The sequence below is a fragment of the Monocercomonoides exilis genome (assembly GCF_001643675.1).
Source record: "Monocercomonoides exilis strain PA203 chromosome Unknown scaffold24-1337568, whole genome shotgun sequence".
NCBI classification, from domain to species: Eukaryota; Preaxostyla; order Oxymonadida; family Polymastigidae; genus Monocercomonoides; species Monocercomonoides exilis.
Genome location: NW_027150569.1, coordinates 906304 through 927901, shown reverse-complemented (window position 1 = coordinate 927901; position 21598 = coordinate 906304). Strand labels below are relative to the sequence as shown.

General features: G+C 39.3%; 4 protein-coding genes across 4 annotated transcripts; 1 reads left to right on the top strand and 3 right to left on the bottom strand.

Annotated features, from left to right (window-relative positions):
- Positions 1-30: 30 nt before the first annotated feature.
- On the top strand, positions 31-1371 carry MONOS_8301p1 (uncharacterized protein; the record flags this gene model as incomplete). Its single annotated transcript, XM_067878701.1, has 1 exon — positions 31-1371. The coding sequence occupies one exon, from the start codon at positions 31-33 to the stop codon at positions 1369-1371; it is 1341 nt and encodes a 446-aa protein (XP_067726962.1).
- Positions 1372-4903: 3532 nt separating this feature from the next.
- Positions 4904-7317, bottom strand: MONOS_8300 (putative 5' nucleotidase family protein). Its single transcript, XM_067878700.1, has 4 exons — positions 7209-7317; positions 6091-7143; positions 5584-5899; positions 4904-5399 (listed from the first exon to the last, which is right to left on the bottom strand). Exons 1-4 carry the CDS (start codon positions 7303-7305, stop codon positions 5051-5053), a joined length of 1815 nt encoding a protein of 604 aa, XP_067726961.1. The 5' UTR covers positions 7306-7317; the 3' UTR covers positions 4904-5050.
- A 149-nt stretch (positions 7318-7466) lies between these two features.
- MONOS_8299 (uncharacterized protein) lies at positions 7467-16697 on the bottom strand. The gene has a single exon (XM_067878697.1). It carries the CDS (start codon positions 16649-16651, stop codon positions 7787-7789), a length of 8865 nt encoding a protein of 2954 aa, XP_067726960.1. The 5' UTR covers positions 16652-16697; the 3' UTR covers positions 7467-7786.
- MONOS_8298 (putative ribonuclease Z) lies at positions 16661-21591 on the bottom strand. Its single transcript, XM_067878696.1, has one exon. The coding sequence runs from the start codon at positions 21559-21561 to the stop codon at positions 16756-16758; it is 4806 nt and encodes a 1601-aa protein (XP_067726959.1). The 5' UTR covers positions 21562-21591; the 3' UTR covers positions 16661-16755.
- Positions 21592-21598: the final 7 nt, after the last annotated feature.

The following is a 21598-nucleotide window of genomic DNA, read 5'->3' as shown; positions in this document are numbered from 1 at the left end:
AAAACAGAACCAAAGACTGGAAATGATAAAATGGTTGAAGGAGGAAAAGAAGGGAAATCTTATTGGTTGTTGATTGTGATTGTACTCGTTGTGATGTTTTTGATTGTTCTCATTGTTTCAATTGTTCTGGCAATCAGATGGAGAAAAGCTAAGAATGAAAACAAAGATTTGAGAGAGATTGTGAATGATAATATCAGAAAAGATCCAAAGGCATTTGAGATGGTGACAATGGAGACGTCACCAGAGGAGCAGTGGAGGAGGGCAGAGAGAGAAGCGGAGAAGAAGAATGAAGAGAGGATCAAGAAGAGGGTGTACGAGAAAAGCTTGGGACACTCGGAGTCGTCAGAGCATTTGTTGAGTGAATGTGGCTCCACTGAATATATCCTGGGGAAAGATTCATACAAGATCCCTGAATGGGCATTGGAAAAGGTTGAGGAAGAAGAGACAAGAAAACGAACACCTTCGCCATCTGTTTCATCCACCTCAACCACAGACACTTCAGACACAGAATCCACTTTTGTTCGATCAGAGAGTCTGTGTCTCACAACTTCATCGATGTCGAATCTGGTGGATGCAATGGCCTGCTCATGTCCTCATGAGAAGCTAATTGTGGACTTGAGAGATTCGCTGTTCATGTTGCTTCACGGAAGGAATGAGAAAAAGGAGATGGCAATAGGCAGTTTGAAAGAAAGGGAGCAAACAGCAGCTCAGGTGTTATTCTGGGTGGCGAATGGAGCACTGCACTCGTTTGAAGATGAGGAAGATGATCTTCCCTCTTTGGCCAGTCTGAGTCCTCATATTGTGCTGTTCTCGGAACACATGGTGATCTGCATTGTGATGCATTCTGATTTCCTTTCATCTGAGGATTCTGATTCTTCATCCGACTCTTCATCAACTGTTGTAACATCAGCAAGTGATGAAAGTGACTCTCTGCCTTCATCAGCGTTCGAGGAAGAGGATGAATTCAAAAAAGAGTGTCTGAGGTGGAAGGCGCCTGAGCTGCAGATGAACAAGAAGATGAGAGCAACAAAGGAGTCAGTGGCATTTTCGATTGGGATGATGCTGTGGGGGTGCTTGACGGTAGAGATTCCGTTTGGGGAGTATGCAGCAGAGGTGGCGGGGCAGAAGATCGCGAATCATGAAAGACCCGATATATGTGGTGTGGAGGAATCGGAATTCTTTGAAATTATTCGGGCTTGCCTGTCAGGCCAGCCAGAGGACAGACTGGAATTGACAGGGCTGAAGCGAGAATTCATCGAGCGGTTTCCTGGAGGAGCAGTGATGGTGACAATATCAGATGCAATTGATCAGGAAGAAACAACAGAAATGAGTGATGAAGGGACAAGTGTTGATGGCTTGACAGTGGCATGAAGTGAGATTACTGAAAAATTACAAAAAAGCTGACGATTGATTTTTGTGAGGAAATAGTAATTTTGATGTTATTGCTGCATTTATTTCAGCTTTGTTTGGCAAGTTGCACATTTGCCGAAATGCTTTTGTTCCATTTTATTCTTCTTTCTTTCTTTTTCTTTCTTTCTTTTTTTTTTTTCTTTTTTGAGCCTTTCGTTTTTGTTTTTGTTCGTTGTTTGAATTTTCTAAAGTTTAACCTGTTTATACCAAATTTTTTTGTTGACTGATGAAGCTTGCTCTTTGATATTTGTGTATGTATTCTTTAAAAATTATTCAATGGCTTTTTAAATCTAAATGGCGTTGAATTTTATCATTTTATCTCTAATTTACAATATTTGTTGATATGATTTTTTGGTTGAACATACTTGCAGATAATATCACAAAAGTTATTTTTGAGATGCTTCACTTTCTGTTGTTGATGTCATTTGCTTCAATTCTTCTTCATTTGTTTTTATTATTACAGTGCCAACGAAAACTATCCGACCTTTTTATAATTGTTTTCTCTTGATTTAAATAGTTGTGTGTTGTGTTTTTTCTTTATGTTTAAATGATATTTAATAATAAACAAACATCATCATTATTAAAATTGTTTCATTTTTCTTTAGTAAAGAAAATAAAATGAAAAATGAACCATTCCAGTTAAAAAATGTTCCAACAAGAACACAACCATAAAAAAATTTCAAAAAAAAAAATAATAATAATCAAAAACTTTTTTCATTAATTTAATATTTCGTGTAACTTCCTTTAGCTTCAATGACTGCGGATAATCTATCGAACATTGACATAATTGTGTTATTAATCATGAATTGTGATATTTTTTCCAATTTGATGTGAGACTATCTTTTAATTGTGTGATGGATGTTTTTGGTACACCATCCTCTAAAACCCTATCGCTCAACATTTTCTACACATTTTCGATGGGATTTAGATCTGGAGAGTACAGCGGCCACAAAACAGAATGAATTCGATTGTCTTCACAGCATTTTTTTACTAGCTTTGATTTATGAATTGGTGCTTAATCATGAACAAATCTCCAGAAAAATGACCACTTGGTATCAGCTTGCGGTTTCAGAGTGTACTTCAAAACATTAACATTATCAATTGAATTTGTCGTATTTTCAAATATTAATAAATTACTTTTGAAATCCATACCAACTGCACCCCACACCGTAAGTCTTTTCGAGGTTTCTGACTTTGATGATCGAAGGAAATAGGATCATTCGATGGAATCCATGTCATCCTTCTACTATCTGGTCCATCAAGGTTGAATTTCTTCTCATCCGCGAAACAGGTATGATTCCATTTGTCATCGTCTATCAAATGGCACTCTGCAAAGTCCTTTCTCTGTTATTTCGAATAATTCGATTCGTATGGTTTCTTTTTTCGTAGTGTGTATTTGGACGGAACATTGCGCAGCAGTGATCGTGCTGCGGAAAGACCGCAATAGAAACCTGTCCACTTTGGGATATCTCTTGCCCTATGTATCAATTTTTCTATCAGTGCTTTCTTGACGATATATCTGTTTTTTCTTATCAGAAATGTTGGATGCCCAGGTTTGCATTTGAATATTCTTTGTGTAATAAGTGTTTTTGTGCGTATGAATTTTGAGACTGATTTTCTCTATGTTTTTGTTATTCTTGCTATAGCATTTCTGCTGAATCCTTTTGCATGAAGCCTTTTGATTTCCAGCTGCATATTCAGTGACAGTGATCTTGGCATTCCGAATTCAATGCATGTTTAATAATATGGATTTGCTAATCTTTTATCTTTCTATTTTTCATTACTTATTTTTTGTCAGTTAACTTTACTAACCTTAATCTCTACCATTATTTTATTAATGTCATTTTTTCGATGACAAAAAAAGAAACTATTTTGAGGTTTGATAACTGTTTTGTTTGTTGAACAATTAATAAAATAATAAATATAAGACGAAATGAAAAATGCTTCTTTTGTCTGGTTAACTGTTAAACAAAATAAGCGTCGGACTTTAAACGATGTCAGTGTATTTCAAAAAGGCAATTTCTTTATTTGTAGTTTCAACAACATTTGCAACAAACAACAAATTCACTTTTCTTTTAAAACTCAAAACATGTCAATTTTGAATCCTTCTTTTCCTCAACCATCTCTGCACAACCAATGAACAAATAGTATTCTCAAAGCGCAGGTCTTTCAATTTCGAGTTTTATGAACTGCGTCGTTCAGTGTGAATGAACTTGAAGAGACAAAAATCGATCAAAAATACTTATATGGTGCATATTTTATCTTGACCTCAATTTTTTATCTCAACCCTATTTTTTTGAAACTTATTTTTGCTTTTTTGATTTGTTAAAAGGCTTAAAACAAAAACAAAATAAATAGACTTCTTGATATTTTTGTTTTTCAGAATTCTGTTAAAAAATTTTTGAAATTATTATGTATAAAAAGATAATAAATATTTATATTATTTTAGGACCCAGATCAAAGACTTGCTGATTATTCACCGAATATTTTGTACCGAACGTTTCAAGCCACAGCATCACGATTCCACGTTCCTATATTATAATTTTAACTTGTTTTTAACATTTTCTAATTTATTTTTGACCTTTTTTTCTCATTTCACTGTTTTCGCTTAAAACACGATTTTTTTTATAAACAAGTGTTTGTGTCAAATTTCATTTAAATGAAAAAAATACACGAAGTCTTAATTATCGTTTATTTGTATTAAGTTTTGAAATGAAAAGGAACTTTTCAAGAATATTAACTAAAAAGCAAGTACATATGATTTTTTTGTTATTTTTATTACCAAACATATACAAACAAATAAATATTTTGACATACGAGAATCGTTTTATTTTAATAATGTTTATTTATTATTTCAATAAATTTTAAAACAAATGGATGCATGTCTCTGAAATCGTGTTTTTTGAAAAAATGTGTGAAATGAGAAAAAATGATAAAAAAACAAGTTGAGAAAGTTTAAAACAAGTTCAACTTATAAAAAAGAAACGATGTTTTATGATATGAAAGCTTAAAACTTCCGATAAAAAATATTCGATGGAAAAGCAGCAAGTCAATGATCAAAACAAAAAATTATTATAATCCTCGATCTTTTTGAAAAACAAGAAATATTGAAAAAGAAATATAGAATAAGGAAATTAAAACATTTCAAACATTTCTGGTTATTTTTTATTTATCGCAGGCTTGAGTAAAGCTAAAAGCTTTGCAAAAAAGAAAAAGGTCAAGATAAAGAAAAAAGGTCAAGATAAAATTAAAACCCTAATTTTCTTATAATTCTCTCACATCGTTGAATAGAATATTTCTGTTTTTATAATAAAATAATTAATCTGAATTAATTTTCTTTTTCTTTTCATTTTGTTTATTTAAGATTTATTTTCAAACAAACAGAGATGAAGCTATATTAAATTCAGTCCTGAGCAATGTGATTTCGCTTCAATAATAATTTTACATTGACAAAATTAAGAATTGCTTCGAACTAATAAAAAATACGTATAACTCATCTCATAGTACATAATTATTGTTTAATAAAATAAATGAAACAGAATAAAAAAGAAAAAACGCTGTCCAAAAAAGAATACAACAATAAAAATTCCTCTGTTGAGCCAAAGAAATCAAATAATATGAAAACGAACACGAATTAATGCTAGAGAAGCGGCTCAACTTCCCCATTGGTAAAAGAAACGCTTTCTAAACTTCTTTGGGTTCTTCGCCTCTTTTTCGCCATTAAAATTGCAACAAACACACCTGCAACAGCAACAACCGCACACGCTGAAACAACACAAACGATACAAGTTGTAGTATTAAATGTCTTTTTCTTCGGGTGTTGTTCGCCTTCGTCGATTGGATCTGCACTCTCCGTTGCTCCAACGCTTTCCTCTTCTGCTTCAGCATGCTGTTCTTCATCAAATGAAGTCAAAGTCATCTGATCTGAATCAACATCTACTGTCGTTTCTTCTCCTTCTCCTTCTCCTCTATCTGTAAATGTCTTGCCACTGTTATAAATTGTTGAATCAAAGCAGTATATAAAGAGAACATATAAGTGAATATGCAAAGTCATGAAAAGTCCATTTGTTTATAAAACAATTATTTAACATAAAAAATTTAACATTAAAGATGATTCATATTTTTTCATTTTTTTCACAGTTCAATCAATTATCATTCACCAGTGACTCAAACCATTTCATATAATTGCGCACATAGTCGACAAAGATGGGGCGGAACCAGTAGCCGAGATCCCTTGGCTTATAAACACCACGCGCAATGGTATCCAACGTGGCAGTTATCTTTTTCTCTTCATTCATCGTGTGGATGAGCTCGAATGTGCTGCTGTTGTTGAGCGATTTCAAATTATCAGAAAAATAATATTCATTCAGAAGAGGCGCAAGCTTCTTCAAGTGCTCTCCCTTCACATTTGAGTATGTTCTAACAGAATAATTAAACGGATCAATCGTAAAGATGTCATTGTAAACAATCTGCCCTTTGTACAGAGGATCTACGAACAAACAAAATAAATATTTTTTCCCACATAAAAAATTCAAATAAACAAGATAAACATGAAAACGAACATATTCAACATAAAAGATAACAAAATTACTTTCTATTTCACAATAAATGTGCCTTTGCACATTTCTCAAATTCACAAATATGCTCAATCTTCTCATTTTTATTAAAAAATCACCATACATCTCATCACATTGTTTTTCATCGTGTAAACAAATTTCGTGCTGAATTTGAATCTTGAAGGGAGAACTTTGTTAACCATGATCGGGTACAAGTCTTTTGCAGCATATTGCTTTGGCGAGCAGCCGATCACCTCACTTAAATGAAGTTCATCATTCTTCTTTTTAAGCTCTGCTTTGATTGCCAACCCCGTAGGCGTGTCCCACTGACTGCTGTTGCGAATGCCTGCAGATGCTTGCATTTGGGCAACATTAGTCGTGAGAAATTGCTGTTTGTATGTAATATTCAGACTGTCTGCATTTGTGACATTCCCATTCAAAAGAGCATCTGGAAGAACGAAATTCAACAGCCCCAAACAACGGCTGTAATGATCACTTTCCATTTCATAATCCGAAGTGCTGGGGACAAAGGTGCGCTTTTTGTGTGAATGCCCTGTAAGCATCACAACAGGTACGCTGGGCTTATTTTTCTTCATAAATTTTCTGATCAATTCAACTTCAGGATTGGTCGTGTCAATATGGCACAAACAAATAATAAGCTTTACGTTGGGAATCGCAAATGCTTCGTTAAAGAAGCTTTCTTTCAAAGAAGTTTCAACTTTTGTAACATAAGCATTAGTATCATGACTGTTCCAAGTTAACAGCCATCCGAAAACAAGAACTTTTCCTTTTCCATTTGGTAAATCTAAAGTGAAGTAACGGTCTCCCATTTTCTTCGAACTATTTATGTGATGAACATTAATTGCAAGATAACGTCCTTTCCAGAACGGAACAACATTATTTGCAACATTATCAATGCACGGATTGGTTTTCAACTCATGATTCCCGATACAAAGTCCATCATAAGGCATTTTTTGAATAACCTTAAATATAAATTCCCCTTGAATTGGTGTGGCATCACTTAATCCAGTGCCCTGAGAATAGTCACCTGTATCAAAGGCCATAACTTTGCTCTGAGGTCCTTGCTTTTGTTTCATATGATACATATAATTATAAATATCCCCCAAATTAGCATTCATGGTTGGCTCATGAGGATGCCCATTTACCCATCCATGCACTGACACAAACAGACATTATGAAAAATACTTTCATTCAAATAAGAAAAAGCAATATAATACAAACTGTCAGTTGTATGAATAATTGTAATATTTAATCCCTTTTCTTCGCAAAATGTGAATCTAATGACTACCAACAACGAAAAAATAACAGTCGAAAGCATTTCAGAAAAAAATAATTATTTTTCGATCGCCTTTATTTTTTTTTTTTTTTTTGTTTATGAAGCAATATTTCTCTAAAATTTAATCAAGTATTTCTCTCCAATTTTTTTTTAGAAATTCAACTTCGTCAAGCATTTGACAAAATTGTGAAAAAAAAGATGAGTTGAGAGTAATTTCCAATATATTATTTTCTAACAAAAAAAATATTCTAAAGTTTTTGTGTAAAACATAAGTCAATTTATTCGTTCAGAAAAAATAATAATATTTTTTTTAAAAAAATAAACCGAAGATGCAATTCGTTTAAGAGCGTGCAAATTCACTAAAAAGAAATCAAATGTAATTATGTAAAACATCAAAAATTGAAGATATCAACCATTTTAACAAATATCACAATATAATTTGTCTAATTTCATAAACTTCGGAAAATTTGGGGTTAGATTCAGATTTTTTAAAAGTATTTTTAACTTTTCAAGTTTTGGAAAATTAGATATCTCTCCTCTCAACTTCTCGTTCAACTTCATGATCGTTACCACACAGCAGTGGTGCTAAATATCTTGTAAAATACGACCAATCGTCTTTTACAAACCGTCTGCCAAGCATTGCTGCATCTCTCACGAGAACCAGCTTTTCGCTCAGCGATGAATGAGATCGCTGCGCTTCCGTAAGCATCAGCCGTGGTGGTGCTAATAGTTCTCTTCTCTCTTCTGGCTCAGCCTTTTTCTTCGCTTCATAGGCCAAAAATGCCTCCCACCAGTCGTTCAGAACACTCCGCTGCGAGCAGTGCTCACACGGAAGAATTGGGTCTCTGTAGCACCGGCAGCACCGAGCACAGTGGAATTCGATTGGGTCTCGGCAGACGTTGCAATCTTCACAGTGCCATGACTGCGAATGGTGCATTGCGCCAAAGCGGCAGAAGGAGAAGTACGATTTTTCTTTACAGCGGCATTCAAAATCGTTGATGCACAGGGAGCCATTCACCGCTCTGTGCGGAAGTTTGTTAGCCATTATCGTTGCAGGAGAGTCATCAGGTTCGCCTTCCAACCTTATGCGCGAATGACAGATCAAATCGCTTGATTGAGATAGCTCCCCTGTTCGCAATGCACAAAGGAAAGAAAGAAAACTCCCCTTTGTGCATTTTGAGAAAAAGGCAAGTTCCATCGTGTTCAGAGGATTGTTGCAGTTGTTGCACACGCACCCAGCAGAACACGGCTCGCCCATCAGAAGACAGGGGCATGTGATTGGAGCTTGTGATGCTTCATCTACTTCACTTGAAGATTGCTGTACCAGCCAGCTCAAATCGCTGCATGTTGGTGGTGGTATTGGAGAGATATCCGAAGAGGTTTTGGGGCTGTTAGATGAATCCATGTGCTCTTTTGACAAGACTTTCTGATTTTGTGCAAGGAAATGATTTGAATAATTATTGTGAGTTGTTTGCCCCTTGATGAAAGTGCTACTGTTGTTCCCTGTTCCTGCAGTCATTCCACAACGGCAAAAGACTTTTTTCTTGAAAAATCTTGATCCCTTTGACACTTCGACGCCTTTCACAACATCGTCAAGAGAGTCATCTCCCATAAGAAGAATATCTTCCACGTCATCTTCTGTAAGAGTATCTAACAGCTCAATGAATGAAAGATCATTATTTCCTTCATCTTCCTCTTCTGACTTTCCTTCCTCGAGTTGTCTTTGCTGGGCAACGAACTTCAGCATATACATAAGCTTTTTATCCTGAATAGCCTTTCGAGCAGCACCCGGACTCCGAATGTTGCGTTGAGCTGCCATTTGATCGTAGTACAGCGTGCGTGGGCAATGAGAGCTTTGAGCAGAAGATTGAAAAGGCTTCAATGATGCCGAAACAGAGCCAACGGAAGGAGTGGGAGAATGCGATTCTGACCTCTGATTTTGAGCACTTGAATATCCAGGAACTAAAGAAGAAGGCTTCGGATGAGGTCGAGTTGGAATAAAGGAACCAATTGAATAAGGCTGATGTGAACTTGTCTTTGAAGCAAGAAGCATCCTTTCGATGGAGCGTGTGAAGAGCCCCCAGTTCTCGTTGATGTCAAGCGATGCAGGAGGCACATTGGGGCGGTGATTGGGCATCTCACGCCCTTTGCTGTGGAGTGCAAGAGCAGTCGAATGAGAAGACTTCATTGAAGAGTTTTGAGATTGTATTGGCTGTGCAAACGAAGAAGCCTTTGCTAATGATGTTGATCCCAATGAAGGCGAATGATGAGTAAAGGAACCGTGATTAGTATTTTCATCAGTTTCAATTGAGTGTCTGCTGAGGTATCTCTCGAACATCCGCTTCTTTGTCAGTATTTTGATAAGGTTGACTGTCTGTTCCTCATACGGCTTCAACTTTCTTTTCCTGAATGTGTTGCGTGGACAGATCTGAGTCTCCAAATTGACATCAGCAAAGAAGTGGAAATTAGTCAGAGGGCGAGCATAGCGATAGATAGGTGATAAAGTTGACACGGCTGGGGCAGATGTAATAGATGAAGTTGATGGAGTAGATGGAGTTGAAAAAGACAATGAAGTTGAAGAAGAAGAAAGTGAAATGTGAGATGGAGTGCTTGCATCTGTTGAGTCAGCTGGCATGAACAATTGAAAAGCAGCTGCTGGTGGCTTTGAGAGGAGAGGAGACAGAAGATATGAAAGCGATGCTCGATGCGACAATTCAGGATAGAATATGAAATATTGCATCTCATAAACAGTCAAAGAGGAAGGAGGAAGTGCAATTCGATTAAACGAAAATAGTGATTTTTCCTTTCGTTCGCTTCTGTTCAAAAATAATCTTCTTCTCTTCCTTCCTCCTTTCTTTTGATAACCTTCTTTTCTATTGTTCCATTCACGTTCACTTTCCTTGTTCACCACAAGTAGCTGCTGTGTGATAGATGCATCGCAAGACAGACCAGTGGAGACAGAGTCCACAAGCCAAGCCTCAGGCTCCACATGGCTCAACGCCTCAAGTGCCTCAAGCGGAGTGTTCCGCACTTCCACTGTTTCTCCACAGGTTCCTCCGTCTGCTGGTACTCTCACTAAAGCAGCTGTCGATATCAGCTCGTAATTTGACCTCAAAAACATCCCGTAAAATCCGCTGTGCCGCTCCAAAACAGACAGAACGGTGAACAAATCGCGCTCTGATGCGAAGTGGAGTTGGTGACGGGCGACGAGGGAACCCTGGTCGTTTGGAGAGAAGTCAGGCTGGTAGAGGAACCCCTCTTGCCTCTCGCAGATGACGCCTATCCGATAGCGTGGAGGCTTCGCCAGGGTGAGTGTGAGCACAGCAGCACCGTCTACTTTCTTCGAGCGTTCTGTAATTTGTCTTGCACGAGGCATCAAGCTCTCCTCAGGCGGTTGGATGTCTGCCTCTACAATCGACCGGGGAAGTGAGACTTCTGCGTTAATAATCGACTCAAAGGGCACGTCAACGCATGTTGTGAAGTGGGAAATGCGCGGACTCTCTGAGCGGATCTTGTAGATCAAATAGCCACTGTGTGGAACGACTATCAGCTGCACGTTTGAGAGGACGACACACGACTGCAAGATACCTCCAGAAGTGCCTGTGACAACAAGCCAGGCGCCGATGTGCAGATCGCTTAAAGGAACGCTGATGGAGTGCATGCGTGGAAAGCATGAAGAGACCTGAGGTGGAATGCTTTGAAGGAGGGAAAGAGGTGAAGGAGGGGATGAAGATGAAGACGAAGAGGAATTATTGTGTGATGAGGAAGTGGAAGCAATGGATTTGATGTGAAATGTGGTTACATTACCTGATGATTGCTGAAGTGATCCTTCGCTTTGCCACTTGCTTGAAGGAGGTGAAGAAGAAGAAGAAGAAGAGAAAGGAAGTTTTGTGGATGGAAGCTGTGATCTAGTCGTATCTGATGGTAATGAAATGATTTTTTGCTGCTCTGAGTTTGCTAAATTTTGAGGTGAATTTGTTGGAGAAGATGATGGAGTGAAGGAAGACGAAGTTGTTGTTGAAGAAGAAGAAAATGCTGCTGAGGTGTCATTAGCAGGTGTCAACAGAGAAAGAGGAGAGAAAAATGAAGATGCAGTTGGGAAAGAGATTTGAATTGGAGGAGCTTTTGGCACTGCAGAAGAAAATGGATTGGAAGAGATTGAAAGAGAATTCGAATTGAAAGAGGATGTGATAAGTGAGCGGGTGAACTGAGATAAACACGAAAGCTCATCAAAGTTTTGTTCCAGAAGAGAATGAAAGAAGCGAGCAGAGCGGACAAACGGAGAAGGATGGAAGAAGACGACAGAAGAGATGCTTCTTTGAGTTGTACAGACGCTCAAACGAGATAATTTGGAACTTTCAGATGATGCTGTTTTGTAAGCATCCGACAAAATAGAAAGATTTTCAAACAGAGAAGAAGAGGATTCATTTGAAGAGTCGAGGCTTAAGGGTGTCCTTTTGACAACTCGTAAGGGATTTATAGCCATTGGGATGTATGGAAGATTTAGATCATAATCCCAAAGATGATGTGTATTTTGATCATTAGCAGAAGAAAAAGCTGAAGATGAAGAAGATGAAGAAGATGAAGATGAAGAAGAAGAAGAAGATGATGATGAAGCAGAAGCAGAAGCAGAAGCTGTTGATGGCAAAGAAGAAGAGTCACAACATCCACATTCTTCCAGATGCGCCTCGAATGTCTCGCAGAACGGAGTTAAAAAAGAGCAGTTTGGACAGCAAAAACAGGAAGAGGAAGACACAGTAATGTTTGGATAGTTCTGTTCCAGCTTCTTGCTCAATGTCTCAAACACCCCAACTTCCCTTTTCCCTTCCATTTTCTCGTTTTTCTCCCCTCCTTCTTTTCCTTCCCCGGCTTCTTCTTCTTCTTCTTCTTTTTCATCTTTGTCCTTCACATACATTTTCAGCACCATTTTCTCTTCCATGTCATTCTCCATGTCCTCCTTCGCAACCAGCACCTCCAACAGATCTTTCACTCTGCTAATTGCAACTGTTGGCCCATCACCCAATCTTCTTCTGAATGCTGCATGATACAACTGAGGACAACAGTAAATACACCGCATCATCGTTCGCAATGCTCCTTCTCTGTTCATCGACACAACAAAACGCCCAAAGCTCATGTTTTCTCCTCCGAAACAGAAATGGTTCACAAGAAGATGCAGTTCATTAGACAGCGTTTCGGCTGCTTCCACGCTGCCTGCTCGAGAGAGAAGGACTGTGACTGGAGGATCAATGTGGAAGAATGGCGTGGTGATTGATGATGGATCAAAGTCCACAACAAGCAGAACGTCTTTGCTTTCTTGTTCCTCTCTCTCTTTCTTCTTCTCTTCTTTTCCTTCTTTTTCATCAGTATTCTTACTAAATATATTGTGACGTTTGCTTTTAGGATCAGTTTCGAACCAAAGAGTCGACTTATTTGCGTTTTCTCGTTTTTGATTGTCTTCATTTGTGAAATGCAAGTCATTTTCTGATGGGTCTTGAATGTCAACATGCAGAATGGAAGATAAAGGTAAATCAAACAGGAAACGAATTGTTGGAAATTGGAGATTTGGAGGTGATGCGAATGAAGTGCTGAGAAGCGGAGTGTCAATTTGATGAGATGAAGAAGTTGACAATGAAGAGAAAGAAGAAGAAGAAGAAGATGATGATGATGACAATTCAGGTATCTCTATTTGTGAAGGCAGTGTGAGAGAAGGAGATAAAGGTGTTCTTGATTTCACAGCATGCTGCTCCTTCGAATGACGCAAAGACATATCAGAATCAGCATCCAATCGAGGAGACAAAGAAGATGATTTCATCACAGGCAGAGTGGAAGGCAGCAGCCCCGTTGAAGAGCCACTTATTGGAATTGGCGAAGGCGATCGTGCCTTTTTGGCAGCAGCACGAGGTTGCAATGACTGATTCTGGTGTTGTGGAGGCAGTGGAGGCTGAGGAAGTTGCTGAGCGTGGATGTCTCTGATGCTCTGTGTCGGCACATGCACCGTCTTTGCCCGTTGGACTCTTCCTGTTGCTTTTGAGAGAGGAAGCGACGTTGGTCCAAAAATGTTGTTTGAGGCGATTTTTGTGCGGGGCTCATTGGGAAACAGCTGAGAGGAGTCGTGGAACTGAAGTGAGGTGATGGAGGATGAGGCTGATGTGAGAAGAGCAGATGGATCTGGAAGAATAGATGGCTCTGAAGAGGAAGAGGAGGAAGAGGAAGAAGACTTCGATGATAACAACGTTGTTAGTTCCGAATGATGAGAATGCTTCGATTGTTCAGCTGCTCCTGCAGTGCGTGAAGAATTCTCACCATTCATTTTTTTATTGTTCTCCTTTGAATGAGTCGTAAAAGCAGCTGCTCTTGTTTTGAGATCTTCATCGCGAAGCAGAAAAGACGGAAGCGGCGTCAGATGCACTTCAAAGCGGAGGATGTCTGTTTGTTCAAGAAGTCGCTCTCTCTCATTCAGAATTCGCAGCACTTCGTCTTCGTTCCTCGCCCACTCTGTTTGAGATGCAGAGGCAACAGGTGTTGAAGTGATGGAGATGCTGCGATTTGGCGTTGGGGATGACCAAGTTGTGTGAGGTGTGTTTGTGATTAACGACGAAAGCACAGGAAGATATGTCGATTTGACTGAAGTGTGCGTGGTTGAGGATGAAGAAGGCAAGGAGGGAGAACTTGGAGTGGAAGAAGACGGTGATTGTAGTCTGGGGGAGGAATAGCTTGGAATGAGAAGAGGAAGAGGTGAAGATGAAGGCGATACAGAATCAGTAGAATATTCAGACGTTGTGAGTGAAGTTATAATATTTGGCGGAACAAGAGATGGAGATGTTTGGAGTTGAACAACAGGTGGAGAAGAGATTGAAGGCAATGGAGTGGGAAGAGGAGTAAGCGATGGAGATAACGAAGAAGGTGAAGGCTTTTCAATCGGAATAACATCCGAGTCATTAATTACAGGAGATTCTATGTCTGACTGAGTGAAAGGATTGTCCAGCAAGTTTTGCAGCGCAGACTGAATATTCCTCATTTTCTCATTTTTTCTCTCTTCCTCTTTTGCTTCTTCGTCTTTTTGCTTTCTTGAAGATGCTTCTGATCCATTTTGTTCAATTTTCACCCATCCAACAACTTCTTCATTGAACGTGGATAAAACAAGATCTTCGTTTTCTTTTCTTTTTGGGTTAAAAGGATTATATTTCAACATCATCTCATTCTTAACGTCATCAAGGCGCATATGGTCTTTCATACTGCTCATGCTTCCACGTTTCATATCATCATCATTATCATCTTCTTCCTCCTCCTCCTCCTCATCTTCATCTTCCTTCATATCTTCGTTTCCATATCGATATTTATCCTTCGTTGAACATGTTCCATACTCACTGTAATGAAAATATTCTCCATCAAGTGCATCTTCTTGCAATGCCCTCAGCGCACTTCTTGCTTCTTCTTCGGCACAAGACAGATAAAATCCACTCAGCTTGACAGATTGCCCGTTTTTTTCAGTAGAAGAAGACGAAGCAGCTGAGCTTAGATCTGATTCAATGCTTCTGGAATAAAAAGGCGAATCAATAGAACTTAAGGAATTTGAACTTGGATTTCTACAGTACATGATACTTTCAAATGATAGATCTATTTTTTTTCTCTTTGAAATTTCATTCTTCTTTTCAAACAATTCATTTTCCTGTTTTTCAATTCTGTTTAATTCGTCCATCAGGTTGTCTTGCTCCTTCTCATCCATTCTGCTCTGTAAGGAATTGTCTTTTCCATTGGATATCTGCTGTTTGACCCATTCCTTCCTAACCATCAGCCTTTTCCTCTCCAAATCTTCAAGCAATTTTCTTTTTCTGTCTGCTTTTTCCCGCTCTTTTTGTGCCTCCACCATTTTCATCCCAGTCGCCAGCAGCGCCGATTCCTCTCCCGTTGCCCAAATGCACGTCACAAACACTCGCGCAGAGTATTTTGACGATAGGGCATGCGAATACATCGAGTTAAATGATGAGTCAGGATCATTTGTCGATGTGTGCTGATTGACTGAGGTTGGCTTGAAAGATGAAATATTCGGTGATGCAATTGAAGAAGCGTTTGGCTCAATAGCATCTGAAGCTGCTGACACTCCACTTCGGATTGTTTTACGCTTTTTTGGCAATTTGACACGCAGCTGAGTTTCAAGCCACTGCAACACATCATCTTCGGCCCACTGTCTTAGAAAAAGATGGTCTGCTGGAACAAACCGTGAGTCAATCATCTGCCAAGCTCCGATTGTGATCGTGTGTGCAGGAAGCGATAGGCTGTGAGTACAGATCTTCGAAAGGAGGCGAGGCTCAGTTGATTCGGAACTCTTTGGCTTCATGAGGCATGGAGACTGAAGAGGAAGAGGTGGCGAACGTTGAGAAAGGACGAGAGGAAATGTGGAATCAATGAAGGAGTTGAGAGACTCTGAAGAAGAAAACAAAGAAGAGCAGAGAAGAGGATCACCAGAAGCTTCATCAAATTGTTTGCTTGATGATGAAGCTGATGAAGATTGATCAGATAATGATTTCAATGATAGCAGTAAAGAAGGAGAAAGTGCGCATGAAAGGAGATGATGATATTCTGTTAATAATGAATGAGGAGCTGTTATATTTCTTTTTGAAGGAGAATAATGGAACAATGGAGACAATGGAGGAAATGTTATTTCTGTTGATTTTGGAGGTGCTTTTACATGATGTAATGAAACATGCTTTGCATATAATTCCTGATCTGCTTCGAAGGTTCCATTTTCATCTGATAAGCCGATAAGTCCGCAACGACTGCATATGACATTCTTTGACGATAGCTCGGAAGTGATTGAATAAATTGTTTCAAACGAAAGTGAAGATGAAGCGTAAGTTGAAAACAGATTTTCAATAAAATTAACGGGAAGCCAGCATGCCATTCTCCCCCATTTTCGAAATGATCCATTGGAAATATCTTCACATTCTTTCCATTGGTTGCTTTCAGATAAATCTGAAATGTTTTGCTGTTGGAAAAAAAAAGACTGAAAATCTATTACCAAAACGCAATAGATCGTTATTTTTCCTTCTCGATCAGACGATTCATTTTCAATACTACTAATAAAGTTAGTCCATGATAAATTTTCCGGAGTCGGTTCAAAAAGAGCTGTTTGTTTAAGATCACTGATTGGGAAGAAACATCGATAATTCTTTGCTTTGCTTTTATCAGAAAAATAGAGAAAAATTCCGTATGGTTGCAGCGAAAAGCAAAATTCCAGTGACATTTCTTCGTTGAGAGAAAACTGTGCTGTTGAAATATTCGTTGAGAAGTTAACTATGTTCATTGGAATTTTCGAAAGAAAAAAATCTCCACATTGTAAAAAACTTAGTGGCACTTTGAAGGATGCATGCGAAGCAATTCTATGCATCCTTAATTGCGAAAAATACGCTATTTTAGAAAACAAAAAGTTATGTAATGGGTATCATAAAATTTTACTTCTTTTTTTTTTAGAAAATTTTTTAAAAAAAAATATTATCTTTCAGATGCATTGGGTGCGCCCATTCTTAAAATAGAAGAAATATCACAAAATGATGAGTAGTTTTCGCTATGCTTTGGTTCATAAAGTGTTCCTTTTCGAACAGGAATTAACATTCTTTTGTGAGATCGTTGATTGTCTGGAGGAAGATATGAGAATACCTTGGAAGTTGATGTTGAAGGCGCGGAACATAGAGGAATTGCCATGAAATCTAAGGCCATTGTGAAATCAATGCTTTTGTTTAGAGAAGAATAAGGTGCATTTTCCATTGAAAAAGCATCTACTTTTTCATCAAAAGAAGTAAACTCATTTTCTTCTTCGTTTTGCTGATCTGCATTTCTTTCATTTCTATCCATTTCTTCTTCTGAGACACAATTTTCTTTCTCTTCCCTTTCACTTTTTCTTTTGCTTCCTCCTTTCCTCTTCCACGCCTCTTCCTCCATCTTCTTCATTTCCTCTATCATTTCTCTCTTCTTCGTCGCCACATCGCTCAAAAGCTCTCTAACAAACACGTTTTTCCTCAGCCTCTGCGAAAAGTGGGTCAGAAGTGCCAATTGCGGATGAACTGCCTCCATCGCGATTAGAACCTGGGGCATTGTGCTGTGCTGGCTCCACACTGAGTGCGCTTCATCTAAATGCACATGTGTTCCCTCGTGAATGAGCACACTGCAACACGACGCCTCAGACAGGAAATAAGGAGAGACACGAGTATCACCTGAGTATCCGATGCGGAAGATAGACAAAGACGTTGATGACAATGAAGAAGAAGAGGAGGAGGAAGAGGGAGAAGAAGATGATGATGAGAATGAAGAATAAGAATCATTCACAAATCGAGCTGGTGGCTGAGGTGTCTTTGTCGACAGCTCTTTTATCTTCTTTGAGTTCTGAATGAACCAGTTCTGCATCGCCTCCATTTCATCTTCTGCTTCTTCCTTGTCAAACAGAAGTGGAGTGTCTTCCAAAGCACAGTCCATCACGATTCCTGTGCTCAACCTGACTGAATGGTTTGTCTTTGGCAGCACACACCGAACGATACGATGAGAAGGCAGCACGACAGAAGAGAGATATGAATACACAACTGGAGAAAGACACAATGGGAATTCAACTGTTCCAACATTAAGAGGAGGCGGTGGCAGATGAAAGGGAAGAATTAGAGGATAAAATAGACTGTCCTCTGAAAGCTTGCTAAGAATTGCATCAGTCGTCTGTTTACTGTGGAGCAATGGTGGAAGCATATTTCGTGTTGACTTAGATTTTTTGTGTGTTGCCTTGTGCTTTTTAATGGAAACTTCTTCTTCTTCTTCTTCTTCTTCTTCATTTTCATCTTCTTGCTCGTCTTCAGGAGTGGCATAAGGACAATATGTCGAAGACAATCTCAGATGTGAGCAAAGCGAAAGGAAGCACGTGAGTGTTGTTGACATCTGTACATAGGGAGAAACGAATCCAACGGTTGGAATGAGAGATGGATGTACAATAGATGAAAAGGACGATGAAGAAGAAGAAGATGATGATGATGAAGGAAGGCTGGAAAAATCATGAGGCTTCCATTTGGAGAGAAGAAGAGGCACAAGCGGAGATTGTGCTTCATTGAACAAACGTATCACATCTGGCGAAAAGAATGAAGAAGGCTTGCAAACATCTTCACATCCTTTTGAATGCGCAGTGGCTTTACCATCAGAAACTGACCGTGTTGAATTCTCTGTGCTTCCAAACACAACCGGATCAGCAGCGACAACAAAGGGATGACTCAGCATTTCCTCCAGTTCTTTGTTCTGGTTGAACGAATCACGGGCACTTAGCTCGCTTCGTGCGATCGGATAGACAGGGGTGATGTTCCCAGACCACACAAACACAAACGGAGAAGGCCAAAGCAGCGAAGTGAAGCGGAACCAGCCAAATGCCCTCATTGAGCCCACAATTGTGAGCGGGCGAGACAGAAAATGCAATGGCGTGACAAATGGGTTGAACAATCTGGAAGAACCTTTGTTTCCTTTTAGCTTCGCTTCTTGCTCTTCTTTGGTGTATGTGCTCCACAGCTGTTTCTGCTGCATCCTCTTTCTCCGAACTCGCTCTCTTTCGGTCAGCAGCCTCCACACTCCCCAAACATGGTCAGGATGCGAGTGGCTGATGAATACTGTCTGAATGGAGAGAAGTATGTCTTCTCTTTCAGATATGCTACGAGAGGCAAAGAAGCGGTTCAACTGTTCGTATGTGCCTTCACCGCAATCAAAAAGCATGGAAGAAGGAATGAAGCTGGCTGATGGAATCTGCAGATGATGACAAGTATCAGCATCACCTTCTGCAGCCGAACTGTCGAACTTCTCTGTTTCTCCTTCTCCTTCTCCCTCTCCTTCTTCGTTTTCATCTTCTTTATTTTTAAGAAGTTGCACGTGGCGCTGGTGAATTAAATGCGATGATAAGTCAACAAGAACAGAAGAGACGTTCCGATACTTCCCAGGAAGAGCAGCACTCGTACCAAGAACAACAATCCGAGCAAGTTGTTTTTCTGAACTTTTTCTTTCTTTATCTGAAGAGGCAAATGAATTTGAAGAAGTTGTTGGTGATGCTGATGAGTGCATAACATCACAGCATATCGAGTTTGACGGCTCAAATGGTTCAGGTGATGAACACTTCAATGCATGAAAGGGATCAAATTGCTTAGCACTTTCTGAGAAGCGGTCGAGAAACGAATGTGGAAGCTCATGAAGTGTCAGTGGTTGTCCGTGCTCTTCAGTGACAGCATCAGTCATATCAACAGAGAACTCTCTTTGGCCGAGTGCGAGTGAGAGGCGCGGCTGTGGATGCAAAAAAGGAAGGTTGAGGCTTCTCAGGGTGGTTGGAGATATGGCAGAGAGAGGAGGTGTAGCGGGAGAGAGAGGAGGTGTTGATGGTGGTGAGACAGGAGGCGAACTGAGAGGAGGCGAATTCAGTTGCATTGGAAAGCTTTTTGGATGAGTTGCAGAAGGAAATGAACCGAATGATGAATTGCTCAGATAATCAGAACTTGATAGGTTACTCAATGATGATGCTGAGCCATCGCCAATCAAAGAGAAAGGAGTGGGCTTTTTCAGTTCGGTTTTTGATTCTTCCTCTTTCTTGTTTTGCTGGGCTCCTTTTTTCTCTTTTGTTTGTGCGGTTTTTTTGTTTGAAGATTTTTCTGCGTTTTCTTTTGGTGGACGCATCTGCTTGTTAAACACAATGCGTTGATCTGGCAGTGCTAAAAGAGCGAATGCGGGAGGAAAGTTCAAAGCTTGCTCTGATGATGATGATGATGATGTCGAAGATGAAGAAGATGATGATAACGATGATGACGAAGAAAGCTGTTTCAGTTTTGCAAAATACAGTCTGCTGAAAGGATCATAAAAACAAGGTATCCGTTTTCGAGATGACTCAACATCATTCAAAAACAGAATGTCATCTTCACTTTCAGTGTTTGCTTCTTCCTCTGCTTCTTCTTCTTCTCTTTCTGTTTTTTCCTTTTCTGAAGAAAAAGAAGAAGAAGACAACGAAAATAAAGAAACTGTTGTTGTATTATCAGGCTCATTAAATGTGGCCCAATTAACCTTTCTATTGCGACATATTGGAAACACACTCTCATCAATCATCGAAAGTGTGTTGTGGATGCGAAGTGGGCTGTACATTGGATTGACCTCTGGGCACAGCTCATTCAGGACGATGTGTTGGAAGCGGCTGCCGAAGCTGGCTATCCATTGCTGATACTCAAAAGAAGAGAAGACCTGATGAGGAGTCAGATGCAGCACATAGCAGCAACAGCCCAGCTGGCTTCTCTCCAAAGATTCGTCTGTGAATGAATGGATGAGTGCACTGTGTGAATTTACGAGTGATGGCAGAAAATGCTCTGAAGGGCAATCAACAACAAGAATAGCTGGACATGGCTGAGAAGGACTCATCACGTCGCTTGATTTGACAACCTTACCTTCTGATGTGGTGACATCTTCTCCTCGTTGCAATAAGCCATACATCCGCTTGTCTGTGACTCCAAGCTCTTGTGCCCTTTTGACATTGAACATGCCCTTTGCAGACTTTATGTCAAGCAAATAACACATAGCGCTTGAACATACTGGCTCAAATCCTTTTGCATCGTCGATCTCAACTGGCTGAGCTCGCGGGCCCGAAACTGCCTTTCGATGCATAGAATTGGTCTTGAGAAAAGTGTCGACAACCGTTGCGTTTGTAGCATTTTTCATGCACGCTAAAAGATGATTCGAACGAAATGCTCCTCGTTTAGGAGTAAATTCTGCCTCTGAGGAGTGATACTCTCCAAAAGCAGAAAGCATTTGGATACGAAGCTCCGGATATTCTTTTTTTATTTCTTTTCCGTTCGTTGTTTGGGGAAATATCAAACTTCTTTGTGCATCAGCCCTTGGTTTTATCGGTAACGGGATTAAAGAAACGCTGGGAAATGATTTTTTCATTTTCATCGGATCAACATTATGCCCAAATTCAATTGTAAGATCCTTATTAAAATCATATCCGAAATAACTGTCGTCTAAAGCGAGTAAAGATGAAAGTCCTGTTGGTCCATAAAAAGTTACTCCCTGAATGTTAATTTCATCCATAGCCAAGGTTATCGCGGGTACTCCATTAACAGAACGTGGCTCAAGCGATGTGCAAACAAAATTTTTTGTGGAAAACAACGGAACATTGTGAGCAGTAGAAAAACGTTGTAACCCTTCAGTAACATTAAAAATAAATCTTGTCTCTTTTACATTCACTAACACTGATGCCGACGATCCTAGTGTAGATGTTCCTAAAATTTGAATATAATATTGAGTGTCCATTGATTCGCACAAAGCATTTAAATTTGCAATGCGCCAT

Bases quoted from the DNA above. Each gene is read 5' to 3' on its own strand.
- MONOS_8300 (XM_067878700.1), bottom strand. From the start codon at position 7,305: ATGCTTTCGACTGTTATTTTTTCGTTGTTGGTAGTCATTAGATTCACA. The intron at 7,144-7,208 runs GTTTGTATTATA...TGTTTGTGTCAG, and splicing joins AATTATTCATACAACTGACA to TGCATGGATGGGTAAATGGG. The intron at 5,400-5,583 runs GTTTGAGTCACT...AATTTATAACAG, and splicing joins GTGCGCAATTATATGAAATG to TGGCAAGACATTTACAGATA.
- MONOS_8299 (XM_067878697.1), bottom strand. From the start codon at position 16,651: ATGCATAGAATTGCTTCGCATGCATCCTTCAAAGTGCCACTAAGTTTT.
- MONOS_8298 (XM_067878696.1), bottom strand. From the start codon at position 21,561: ATGGACACTCAATATTATATTCAAATTTTAGGAACATCTACACTAGGA.